Source organism: Dermacentor andersoni, chromosome 3, assembly GCF_023375885.2.
Source record: "Dermacentor andersoni chromosome 3, qqDerAnde1_hic_scaffold, whole genome shotgun sequence".
Taxonomy (NCBI): domain Eukaryota; kingdom Metazoa; phylum Arthropoda; class Arachnida; order Ixodida; family Ixodidae; genus Dermacentor; species Dermacentor andersoni.
In genome coordinates this window covers 36,659,631-36,672,761 of record NC_092816.1, presented here as the reverse complement: position 1 = coordinate 36,672,761, position 13,131 = coordinate 36,659,631, and the positions used below count along the sequence as shown (strand labels likewise).

The following is a 13,131-nucleotide window of genomic DNA, read 5'->3' as shown; positions in this document are numbered from 1 at the left end:
TAATGGTGTGCGATCCACTTCAGAAGTCGATTAGATTGTGGATTATATTTAGATGGCGGCTCAGATTGATAGCTTGGAAGGCGTACGATTCCGATTAATTCATTTCTCTTCTATATGGGCTTAGGAGTTATGAGTTAGCATAGCTATGGGAGGATTTATTATATCCTTAAGTGCCTGTGTCAGATAAGTTAACACCAAAATCTATGGTGCCTTTTTCTTGCAATACGTGCTACCGTATGAGCCACTTGTAACGTTCATTCTTTTATGATCTACATATTGTTGTCCTTATATAGACTTCCTCTCATTTTAATTTTTTTTTCATAAGAATGCTGTACTTAATTTGGAAAAAACAGCCTTATATATATATATCAGTCTTCTTGGTGGACCCAAAAATCTCTTTGACGTCAAGTCATTAATGAACGAGCCAAAGGCTGTGCGTGCGTTGGAACTTGTGCAGTACAATTGAACGCGTTCTTGTATTGATATGACGGATTATTTTATTATTTTGCTGGTAATGTTCTACGCCAACCTTTGCTACATGACCTGGCGTCTAGCTAACGGTGTGCATCCGCATGACTTTTTTCTTTCTTTTTGCAACCTGGTGCTTTGGGTGGGACAGTACACATTCCAACGCTTGCTTCTTTTAAGCTTTTCTGATGTGCATTGGTATTTCGGTTTCATTGACCGGAAGAGTTAAGTGTATGCCAAGTTTGATTGGCTGTTTCTTCCTCAGTGGAGCGGCGCAACCTGCTCTGGGTGATTGGCCATGAACGTGGCGGTAGGATGGTTAAAAAAATTTTTTTTTTCACATAGCGGTAAATGAGTTGAAACGGTGTTACTGGAGGATAATATCGTGCACTAAATATTTATTAAAGATAGGAAGTGAGTAAAAACTAGATGATGGAGTCAAAAAGTGAGAATACAGTAAAACCTCGTTATAACGAAGTTGCAGCTGCAGCGAAATTACTTCGTTATACACATTTATGGCATTTACAGTAATGTGAACATCTATGGAAAATTCAAGGGAAATTTCACTTGCTTCGCAATATCTATTAATTCGTTATAACGAGGTAGTTCGACTATACGAATAAAAGAATAGAGCACAATTTCAGTCGCGTTCAGAACATCGAAGATGGCGCGACAATCTGCGGCTAACACCTAGAGTGGTAGCACACAAATAAAAGTATCAAAGGAAGAGCGAAGTTCACACCACGCTTTTGAAATGTTGCTCCGCAAATTGAAGCGGCGACATTGTAAAAAGAGCTGTCCTAGATATTCAGTCAAATTGCAGAAAAGACATAAACGGAGGGGGCGGGGGGGGCAGGTCAGAACTGTGTGAAAAAAGTGGGACTGGGCCAACGTAGACGAGCTTGTAAGGGCCACTTCAAACTTTCTTGTAGTGCAACTTTTATTGTTCCAACGACAGTTTCAAAGCGGAAAGTCGGAAGAGGACAATGCAGATTTATTAAAGATATTGGTAATAAGAGGTTTCAAGGTAGTTCTTTTTGATCAACTTCGTTTTTCTACATCGCTTTACCACCTAAATACTCAATCTATGAAAGCGTTGAACACATATTTATTAGCTTGCTTTCGTCTCTTAATGTGGAGCTTGTTGTCTGTTGCCACGAGGCTATCTGAATTTTCAATTTTAATTTTATTTCCGTCAATGATAGAGGAAGGCTCGAACAAAAAGTGCAAAATTTTCCACTGGACAGAGAATCGGACCCTCTGCGCAAGGCAAAGGGCAAGTAAACCGATGTCAGATTTCAACCGCAGTAAAAAAGTGAAATTGAGTCTATTTGGTCATGCACTACGCCATTGCAGTGCATATATTAAAAGCGTACTTGAAAAGTATTAAAACAAAACGCAGACACGCACGGTACATAAATGCACGCAAGACATTAATTATAGAAATTAATGAACACAGCACTCACACAGCGCTACTACGAGCATTACAGCAACATATGTTCAGCATTACCACCAAACAAGTAAAATGTATAAAAATTCACCAATATGGCTAAAGTCTAAACAAAATGATTTTCTCGCACAATTACAAACAAATTACGCGAGCCGGACTTTTTGAGGTTACTGATGCCAATGCCGTGTTGACAAAATAAATTCAGCAATGCTGGAAGTGTAAGCGTACCTTCAGTGCCTTCTTGGAGAATATACAAGCGAAGCCATATCTTGCCTTCGCATTGAACCTTCGCTCCCATGTGCCAAAGTGTAGCCGTTCCTCGAAGGCATTCGGTCCTGGTACAAGTTTTTTTCTCGTGCATTCAGCTACTTATCTTCGAGTATTTCATGCATTTACTATTCGGATTTTTTGAATTCCACGCACCTACATTGGGTCATCGTTTTGGTTCCAAGCTTATACGTCAGCTTATACTCGTCATCTAGGCAATTTTGTTTACACATGGCATTCCCTGAACGTCACATTCACGAACATGTGCATATGTTTCGATCGTTTTATACTAAACATCACTTCTTATTGGGGTGCGTTATAGAAAAAAAAAACGTTAATGGTATACGTTAAAAAAGCAGATCATTCTTTTCTTTGTTGGTATGCCTAGCTTACGAGGACAAAACAACTTAATTCAGTAGAGTGGGTCCTGCTTCTTTCACTTTACTTGCTTACGAGTTCGTTTATCTATCACCCAGTTGCTACTGTAAAATATGAGCATGCAGTTTCATTTTTATTTCTGTTAGATGGGAACGCCCACGTAGTAGAAAAAAAAACGTTTCTAACGCGTTCTTGTTGCACAAAGCACCATAAGATGCCACCACTAGCTTTGCTATTGGCGTCCACGTCATCATTACACGGTATTCCGTAAATGGTTATATGTTTACGGACAAGCTAGCCAAGCAAGAATTCCGCTCGGTAAATAATTCTCTCTTTTTTTTTTAACGCGAGAGCGTTAAGCGCCCTGTGTCGCAGAATATCCGGCGTCGCACGTCATTTGACTGACTGAATAAACTTTAGAATAAAAACAGGAACAGCGGAACACAGGACGAGTGAGTACTCGCTCGTACTGTGCTGCGCTGTTCCTGTTTTTACTCTAAAGATGAACCAACCAGCCCCATTGAACACACTGAATAAACTTTATTGAAACCAGCAAGAGGTGGTGACTGGGCCTAGGCCTCCCACGTAGGGACGTCGAGGTGTTGCCTCTTAGCCGCCTTGCAGGCTTGCTGGGTCGCCCAGGGTTGGTCGTCAAGGTTGGAGCTGCGCACGGCAGCGTACCATCTCGACGAGAGGGTTGTGGGGTTAGTGTCGGGGTGTTTTTGTGTGCAGTCCCACAGCATGTGTGGAAGTGTGGCTGGCTATGACTTGCACATATGGCACGTCATTGTGGCAAAAAAATAGTTTCGAACCACCTATACCCAGGTCCCCCATGTAGCGCGAGGAAGTTACTGAACTAATTGAGTTTCTCAAGCTGAAGTACGTAGAAAAGTCGTAAAGTACGACTTACATATAACCTACAGACATGATAGCGTCGGATTGTAATTTTAATATACGAGAAAACATAATTCCGTTACGCGACAATTCAAACCCTTCAAGCGTTTCTACTATTCATAGACCGGCCACGGCGTCCGCCCTTTGCGCGCGCCGGCGCACGAATTACTTGGAGGCCACGGAGCGGCGCCCGGTTCCTTCCAACACTTCCGGATAGCGCTCGCCTCCGCCGCATCGCGGCCCACGCAAGAGGCCGCGTTTCTATCAGAAAGCCCGCCTTCGTGCATAGCGTTCGCCGCCAGCGTTTCCCGCTAAACGTTACAGTTACATACGCTGCAGTTGCCCGGAAGCGTGAGAAACAGTCAGGGATCTTTGAATGCTATCGCGTTCCAGTCTGAAAGGCGAAGCTTAAGCATCTTCCGAATGTCTTTTTTCCCGGAAATGTAGCAAATGCACGCATTTGCTGCCATTATGTATGCGGTTTACTTCCGTATTGCCACCTGGTGTCGTAAAGCGGCGCACACATGACGAAGTATTAGAGGAATAGCACCACGTACTAGGACTTTTATTATGTTTCCGTAAAGAACCTTGGCCAAGCCTTACCTTGTGAGTACGTGTCATATGCTAAAGGCGACGAAAACAACAACAACCCGACCTGAGGGACTATAGGCAAACCTAAGGTTTACTTTCATGTCTTTCACGAGATTGATGGAGGTGCGGTGTACAACGACTAATTCTAAAGCATTGGTCACGTTTAAGGATGACGAAAACATTTCGTTCGTCTGGTCGCTCAGTTCTGGCGATGGTGAGGCGATGGTAAGGTGGTGAGGTGCTACGAGGTGTTTTATACGCTACTTTGCGACACCAGCAGGCAATATCATCCGCACGGTTAATACAGTTAGCGCCCGGATGGCTCGAACTGCCTAATTTCGCCTTACCGATGGATCGCGCAGGAATTTCGGCCTTACAAGGGGCGTAAGAAGAGAGAGAGAAAAGGAAAAAAGGTTTACGATGCGTCCGATCCGGCATATTCCTGAGGAAAGGCGTATTTCTGGCCCGCCGATGGCGGCATGTCAGCGAGCGCGGTTATAGATGATCGGTTATTCCTGGATGAGCGAGAATGTCGAGGACATCATCGGGGCGGCTAAAATTAAAATCGCAGCCGCCGCTAGCCGCGTGCCGCGAACACCTTTGGCGCGGTGTATGTATAGATGCGCACGCATCCTTCACGGCACGCCTGTATTGATCGCCACCAGAGGAAAAGGTGGCGCCACTGTCTATGCCGCCTTTGTTACCCCTCCTTCAGGCGTCAGTTCTTATAACCACAAATAAATAACTAAAGAAAAATAAAATAATATTCTGCGATAACGTATTTGCACACGCCTCTGGCAGACAGAAACGTGTAAGTTTCGGCTGAGCAAAATGCAACACATAATAAGAACACACACACACACACACACACACACACACACACACACACACACACACACACACACACACACACACACACACACACACACACACACACACACACACACACACACACACACACACACACACACACACACACACACACACACACACACACACACACACACACACACACACACACACACACACACACACACACACACACACACACACACACACACACACACACACACACACACACACACACACACACACACACACACACACACACACACACACACACACACACACACACACACACACACACACACACACACACACACACACACACACACACACACACACACACACACACACACACACACACACACACACACACACACACACACACACACACACACACACACACACACACACACACACACACACACACACACACACACACACACACACACACACACACACACACACACACACACACACACACACACACACACACACACACACACACACACACACACACACACACACACACACACACACACACACACACACACACACACACACACACACACACACACACACACACACACACACACACACACACACACACACACACACACACACACACACACACACACACACACACACACACACACACACACACACACACACACACACACACACACACACACACACACACACACACACACACACACACACACACACACACACACACACACACACACACACACACACACACACACACACACACACACACACACACACACACACACACACACACACACACACACACACACACACACACACACACACACACACACACACACACACACACACACACACACACACACACACACACACACACACACACACACACACACACACACACACACACACACACACACATATATATATATATATATATATATATATATATATATGCATGCAGTGTGTTGGTACCAATGTTCACTCATTACATACGTGCGGAGAGAAAAATAGCAGTTGCGATAATTCTTTTTTTTTTTTGCCTTAGAACTGTGTTGATTAGGTTCACTTGCACCCGTTGTTTCACAAGCCGATGTGATGAACTGTGTTATTTTGCTTAATACGCATAATATTGCGCTGAGGAGGAGGAGGAGGAGGAAAAACTTTATTTGCTCTAATTGGTTAGAAATTAGCGGTGGCAGATGCGGTCGGCCGTCTTCACGGTCTTCTTCCCCATCTGCGCAGGGTCGATGCCCCTATTCCAGGGCACCACTGAGGGTGGCTACTCGGCGAGCGTGCCTTACTAGTCCATGCTGGACTTCCGGGTCGCTGCTGGAGAGCACCCTCTCCCACTGCTCCGCACTCGGGTCTTTTATTTGAAGGAATTGTTGATTCTGAACGCATTCCCATGTAATGTGATATAAGGTGGGCTTGGCGCCGCACCAGGGGCTGAAACTTCTGCAAGTTGTCACGTAAAGGATCTGAAAGCGGTTAAACGCCACGTGCTTTACAAGCGTGATTCTTGTACGTACCAGATGACAGAATGCACCGTTGGGTGCAAAACACTCCAAGACACCCTAAATATCCTAAAGGTGTACAAAAGTTTAAGCGTCTATGCACAAAGACGCTCTAAACGCTGCTTTGCAGGCAGAGCCACCGCACGCGTCGTGCGGAAGTCGTGGGTTCGACTCCCACCGGCGGAAAAGTTGTCTTCCACTTTCATTCACCTCCATTATCGCACTTTCATCCCACCGTCCTAATTACTTCTACAGCTGAATTTACAGAATGGTTAACTAGCCCTGGGCTTTTACTTGCTTCGTCCTCCCTGGGCTTCATAGTGTTGTTTCTTAGTCCGTCGCCACACGTAGTACTCCGGTAATAGTGGCGCCTTCGGCGCCTCCAAGCGCGGATGACCACCTAACACCAGACATGGAGACACGAAGAGGAAGCCAAACGCCGGCGAACGTTTTTTGCGAAATGACACCGTGCCTCCCCTAAGTAGCACTTGATGCCGTCGCAAGAGCCAGACGCGTCTCCGCGTGCCAAGGTCAGAGGGGCGAGGCGCGCTCTCCGGCAACTCCCACATAACGATTACGGAGGCTGCTGAAGCTTGGGCCGGCAATAGCCTGAAGATGATTCTATCGCCATTCTGCCGTTTCGTTTGTAGCAAGGTTACCGTATACGGTGCTTCAGTTACGACGGCCAGTTTTGCGCTTGCTTAGCGTTGTGCTTAACCCGGCCAGTCCAGCGTATCAAATTTGCCACATAGAGCGTGGCGCCTCAAAATTCAGATTTCAGCGTGACAAAGTCTACGCAAGGTCAGTTGTAGCGTTTTATTATTATTTTTTGATGACCTACAGCGAAATTTTAGTTGTGAGTGGTTAAGCTAACCAATAAGGTTAATACGAAACAAAGTCGAAAACGAAATGATTTCTGTACTATTAGGTTTTTGGTTTCTTACTAAACACATTCCATTGCTTTTTTTGTTTAAGTGTACTCTCCATTGCCTGAAATAAAAGCGAATAAGCTCTTTCAGTCTTGCGTGGCGGGGAATGGTGTTTGGGCGTTCTGCGGTCAACGAGCAAGGACGCGAAGGTTAATTAAAAGGTTTAGAATTTCGCTCACACTATACATGTAACAGTAAACCACCCTTGCCGGGGTGCTTCGCCTCATCTTTCTTGCATTTTTCATCTTTTCCAATATCTTAACAGAAATACCGAAAAGAGGTACTGTACAATTTCAATGTAGATTGTCGCGAAATACCGCTCGGTCGAAATCCTCGAGCTGACTTCTCGATCAGCGTTAAGAACAATTCCAAAATTTTCATGCCTGCGCCTTCACAGGCAGTTTGTAAGTTTCATTTGAGCGAACTTTCACTTCAGGAGAAAGGTGCTTCGCCGTTCCTTGCAATGAAGTTTTACCCTGTCTAGAAATCTGGCTAAAGCGATCGAAGAGTACGTGTGTTGTCTTTCTTATCTCGCGAGCTATCTCTGCTGTTTTAACTACCTGCGTCCAAGTGTGCGTCGACGCAGAAAACGCGCAATGATGCGGTCGTTTCATCAATTGTTCGCAGAGCGGCTGCGTGATGTTGAAGCACACGTGGCTTTTCCGGTGCTACCCCACCTTGCTGAGGGCTCGGCAGCGCGGATATCACTGGCCAGCCTTGCTTGGGACGCCCCTCGCTTCGCTGCAACACGCGATTGCATTTCTAACACTTAACTGCCGTGAGCAGTGCCGAGACACATAACGTCTGCGCGTAGCAGCCGTCAACTGGCACCTGTGCACCTGTAGGGCATAGGACGCCCCGGTGTGTGGGTTACACAAAACCATTAGTATTGAAGACAAGCGCGAAAACAATTTAGATACACACGATAAATGCTAGAGGAACGATTGGCTTGGTGTTCTGCTTGCCATTGTGTTTTAAGGCTTTCGTTATTTTATTTTTTTTTTACTTCAAGTCAACCGTCATACACAACCATAGTGGCCGTGTTTGAGGCGACGCCGGATATCCTATAGTTCGATCAAGGAGAGACTCCCGCTTTTCAACGAAAATGCCACGCATTTCGAACTCTTTGGGCAAGCAAAGGAATCGGCGCAGAAAGAATGCCTTACAACGTGCCGCACACCAGAAAGAAGCCGTTTTCTTCCTGCACCAAAATGGAAAACATAAAAAGTTAAAAAATATATATATAATACACAAGAAGAACGACGTGAAGAAAAGTGGGCGGACACAGCGTCGTCTCCGCGCTTTCCTCTTCAAGTGGACACCGCGCACAAAGCCACTGGCCCGCTTCCGAGAAACTTAGCGGGAGCTTTTTTTCTCTCGCTGGCCTTTCGCATTGTGGTCGCCGTTGGCTTGTTCTGCAAAGAACCACCGCATTCAGGCACCGGCGACGAAGGGGGCAGTTGTCGTGCGCCCACCGGAGTTTCCCCACTGTCGCTACCGTTTCCAAGAATCCTGCGAAGAGCGAACAGTACTCATAGTTAGGTTTGGCGTCCTAAAACGCGGGCACGTGGTGCGGCAGTGTTCCGGGGGACAGAGCCCAGAACGGGACCGTGTACGCTTGGAAGCAGCCGCGCGTTCCTGCTGAGTCAGCGTAGGCGAGTCGCCGGGGGACTCTCAAGATGAAGGTGGGCTATGAGATTTTCCTCTTAACAGATTTCTGGCGATTCCTCTGTTGTGCAGATAACGGTTCTATGTCTGTACATCACGTGTACTTATGACAACTACCACGTAGAAAGTGCTTTTAGTGACATTATATATAGGAAGCATTACGACTATAGGAACGAAGTCGAGCGCTAGAGACTTAGTATGACGACAGTAGAAGTCGTATTGCCGGAACGTATTACATCCTGTAATAACGAATTGACGTACAGGCTTCAATAACTCCAAAATGCTTAGTTTTACGAAGCGTTTTCTAATCATTCGTCGCACCGATTGACTCATAACGTCGAAAGCTGTGATGCAATAAAGAAGCGCAAGAAAAAGCGAGATGGGGGCAGAAGGTTCAACCATAGATGAATAGAGCGCGTACATTGAGCGCCTGTGCGCATGTACTTCATTAGTCGTTACACATGTTGCCTGCTAAGTGAACTTGCTAAGTATTTCAAAATCGGCATTGTTCAGTTGACTGTTGCTGAGCTCTACACCGATGGCGAAGTCATAGACTCGTTCAACGGTGCTAGTGCAAGTTGCCTTAGCGATGTGTAGACTCGCATTCTGCAATAAATCCGCGGCAGTATGGCGTTAAACCAGGGCCTCAGCACATGCGTGAGTTCTTGTGAAAACAGCGCCTTCTATTCGCCGTCCAACAGCACTGATTTAAAAAAAGGAATGCGCGCTTGGAACAGTGCCGCCACACATGCGTACCGGCGAACACCTTTTAAATGAAAGATAAATACAATTGCAAGTCGAAAACCGCATATAGCACTGCCTCACTGCATGGTGGACATCTCAGCCGCTGTGACGAGGGAAGGGATAGGGTAAAAAGCGAAAGAACACAATGAGAAGTAGAGTGCTGCGCACAACCAGCTTGGTGGCCACGCATGCAAATGTGAGGGAGAAGCTCAGCTTCTCGGCGACTGCTTTGCGTCGCAAAATCGAGATTTGCTTACACGACAGTGCATTCCTAACAGAAACTAGACCGCGTTTGTGCTGCATACCTTCATGTGTCTCTTTGTCTGACATTTGCCTGAAATGAACGCTTCATTATGTAGCTGTGACATCGCCCTGACAATTGCTTTTACTTCTTCCTGACGCAGGCAGTCACAGCATCGCTCCTGGCTATCAGCGTGGCTTCTTTCGCGCCACAAAGTGTTGCCTGTTGGTGGCCCGGCCAGGCGCTCAAAAGGTACTTCGGGAGCAGCGACGCGATCACTGCGCCCTCAGACACAGTGTCACCGTATGAGGCGAATGACGTAATTTACAATACAACCTACGCTCCTACAGGAAACATGGTGACCAGGCCGCAAACGCAAGAAACAACGGGTTTGTCTCTGGAACCTCTCTTGTCGGCTAATGGAACTGATGCGTTGCCGACCGATTCGCGGCCATTCGATGATGACAGTTCGGTACCGGTTACCTTGGCTCACGCTGAAGCCATCCCTGAAACAACGGAAACTACCGCACAGGTGACGACGAAAGGTTTAGTAACTACGTACTCGCCACCTCTCTTCGCTCCAGATGAGAATTTGGTGCCAGCCTCAGGGACGTTCGGTGACAGCACGCCTGAGTCATATGTAGAAGACGACTCCATCGCCCAAGAAACTGCAGTCTCCTCTCAGTCTGCTGCGTTAACTACTTCGGAAAGACACATGACAGATGCAACTCTCCCTGCGACGTCACAGACTCTTGCACCAGAATCTACGAATGGTCATACGTCGACACTTGCTAATGAAATTCAGTTTCACGCTAGCACAAGTGTGACCACTACGGATCGGCTAGCCACCATCTCATACGTGGATGATGACACTTCAGCGCTTTCAAATGAAGGTATAGTTGATGCCACCACAAACATGACCACTAGTGGTCAGCCAGCAACCGCCACGTACGAGGATGATCATACGTCAGCGCTTGCAAATGAAGCTACCACAAACATAGACAGTAGCGGTCTGCCAGCTACGGCATCGACTGGCGACGATGGCACTGAGGCAACTCTGTTCACTCTTACTACCAGGGAAGCTGCACCCGTTCACCCAAGCCCTGCCGAAGACGCATCAAATTTCGTTGCAGACGCAAAAGATCATGACGCAAAGCAGACAACTGTGTCTCTTCCCGATCATGGTTCAGCTACAATTGCAACCCAAGTTGTGGATTCCACGGTGTTCTTATTACAGACGTCTCTCCACGAGGGTCAGTCAACTACAGACGGCAACAACGTCGCCATAGCAGAAAGCTTGAATTACGCGACGGAGACCAGTACCGGTCAGCCTGCAACCACCGCGTACATGGATGTGCATACGTTAGCGCTTGAAAATGAAGCTGCCACAAGCACGGACACTACCAGTCTGCCAGCTGTAGCATCGACTAATGACAATGACACTATTTCAAACTTGTTTACTCTTCCAACCAGTGAAGCTGCACCCATTCACGCAAGTCCTGCCGAAGACGCATCAAATTTGGTTGCAGACGCAAAAGACGATGATAATGATGATGCAAAGCAGACAACTGCTTCCGTTCCCGATCATGGTTCACCTATAATAACAACGCAAGTTGTGGATTCCACGTCTCGCGACGAGGTTCAGCCAGCCACGGACGGTGACACCGTGGCCACAGCAGAAAATTCAAGTTACACGACGGAGACCGCCATGCTCAAGACAGCCAGTATGTCAGTGACTGGTTTGTTAGACGCTCCCGTAACACGGGAAGGCCTCAAAGTCACAGCCGTTGCTTCGAATTCAAATAATAGTGCTTCCAGCGCAACCGTCAGGGCATCCTCTGTAACAGAACCCATGGCAGAATCGACGACGATTCATACGCTGTCATCTACCGCTCGATATATAGAAGAAACCGATGAAGTGACGTCATCAAGTGCCTCGACGGACACTAGTGTAACAATGCGTTCTAATGCAGACGCGTTTCTGGCTGAAAGCATGACGCAGTTGAACTACGCTTCGTCACGTGAGGACGAGATTAGGCGCGAGGACACCTCGGCTGAAGAGCTAGGGACCACCGGTCCCTCATTTTACTCGCTGTCTAAAGTGCCAGAGCTGAACCACGAAGACGCCAACGACCGCTCTACACCTACCGCTCCTACCAGTGTGACCAGGCGGTACAAACCAGCTTACGTGCGTAGGTTTACTCCATGGGTCATTTCAAGGTCGCCATCATCACTAGCCATCACGAGCCCCAGCTCTCCAACAAGTTCACCGCTATCGACTGCCCGCCCGCAGGTTGACCAAGACACATTGAAAGCGCAAGAATCTTTCACAATCGGGTATGTACCGACGACTAACACAAGTCACATGAGGCGGTATCAGAAGGATCCAACTTCTATGCAAGGCATGCCGGTCACGTCAACTGTCCGCGCGAGGATACCACCTTCGGATACCTTGGTGGTTCCAGAAAGCTTCTTTGGAAGCCGCTCACTGTTCAACCGTTTCGGCCAACCTTACTGTCCTGGATGTGACGCCCTCCTGATCAAGCTGCCAGCTCGGTTTAGCATACCGCGAATACCGCCGTATATTTATGGATAACCAATGAATGACTGGGTTGAAGTGGATAACATATCTTTACTGCTACAATCAACTGCCTCGAAATTTTTACCTGTGGCAAACGTTTAAAACCTGCAGAACGATTTCGCTTTCAGGTAAACATGTGTGCCTTGCAAGTCATGGCAAAGCGGTCAAGTAGGAAATAAGGATTGACTCTCCAGAGACACAAGCGTGAGACGTGAACTGCTGATTTCGCAAGCTTTGAAATCAATGTATCGCATTCGAGCCACAAATAAAATTGCAAGCTCATTCATCAGAACTATGATTGAATGCTGCATAGACTCGTGCAAGGGACGCACTTATTTTGCAATCATTTTGACGAGGTGCGGCCCGTGCACGGGACAGAACCTTTTGGTCAAGATTGTGCCGGCACAGCCGGCGACCTATACGCAGACCGGATTCCCGGATGCGCCATTGCATTAGAGGTCACTGCTTGGCTCTCTCCATTTACAGTAGCGGCAAGCGCGAGTACACAGCACCCAAGAAATTCGCTGATACGCGCGCGCGGCGTCGGGGCACCG

At 47.3% G+C, this 13,131-nt stretch overlaps 1 protein-coding gene across 1 annotated transcript; it reads left to right on the top strand.

The window, feature by feature from the left end:
- The first annotated feature begins 8,186 nt into the window (after positions 1–8,186).
- Positions 8,187–12,900, top strand: LOC126517716 (uncharacterized). Its single transcript, XM_050167510.3, has 2 exons — positions 8,187–9,028; positions 10,160–12,900. Exons 1-2 carry the CDS (start codon positions 9,023–9,025, stop codon positions 12,590–12,592), a joined length of 2,439 nt encoding a protein of 812 aa, XP_050023467.1. The 5' UTR covers positions 8,187–9,022; the 3' UTR covers positions 12,593–12,900.
- Positions 12,901–13,131: the final 231 nt, after the last annotated feature.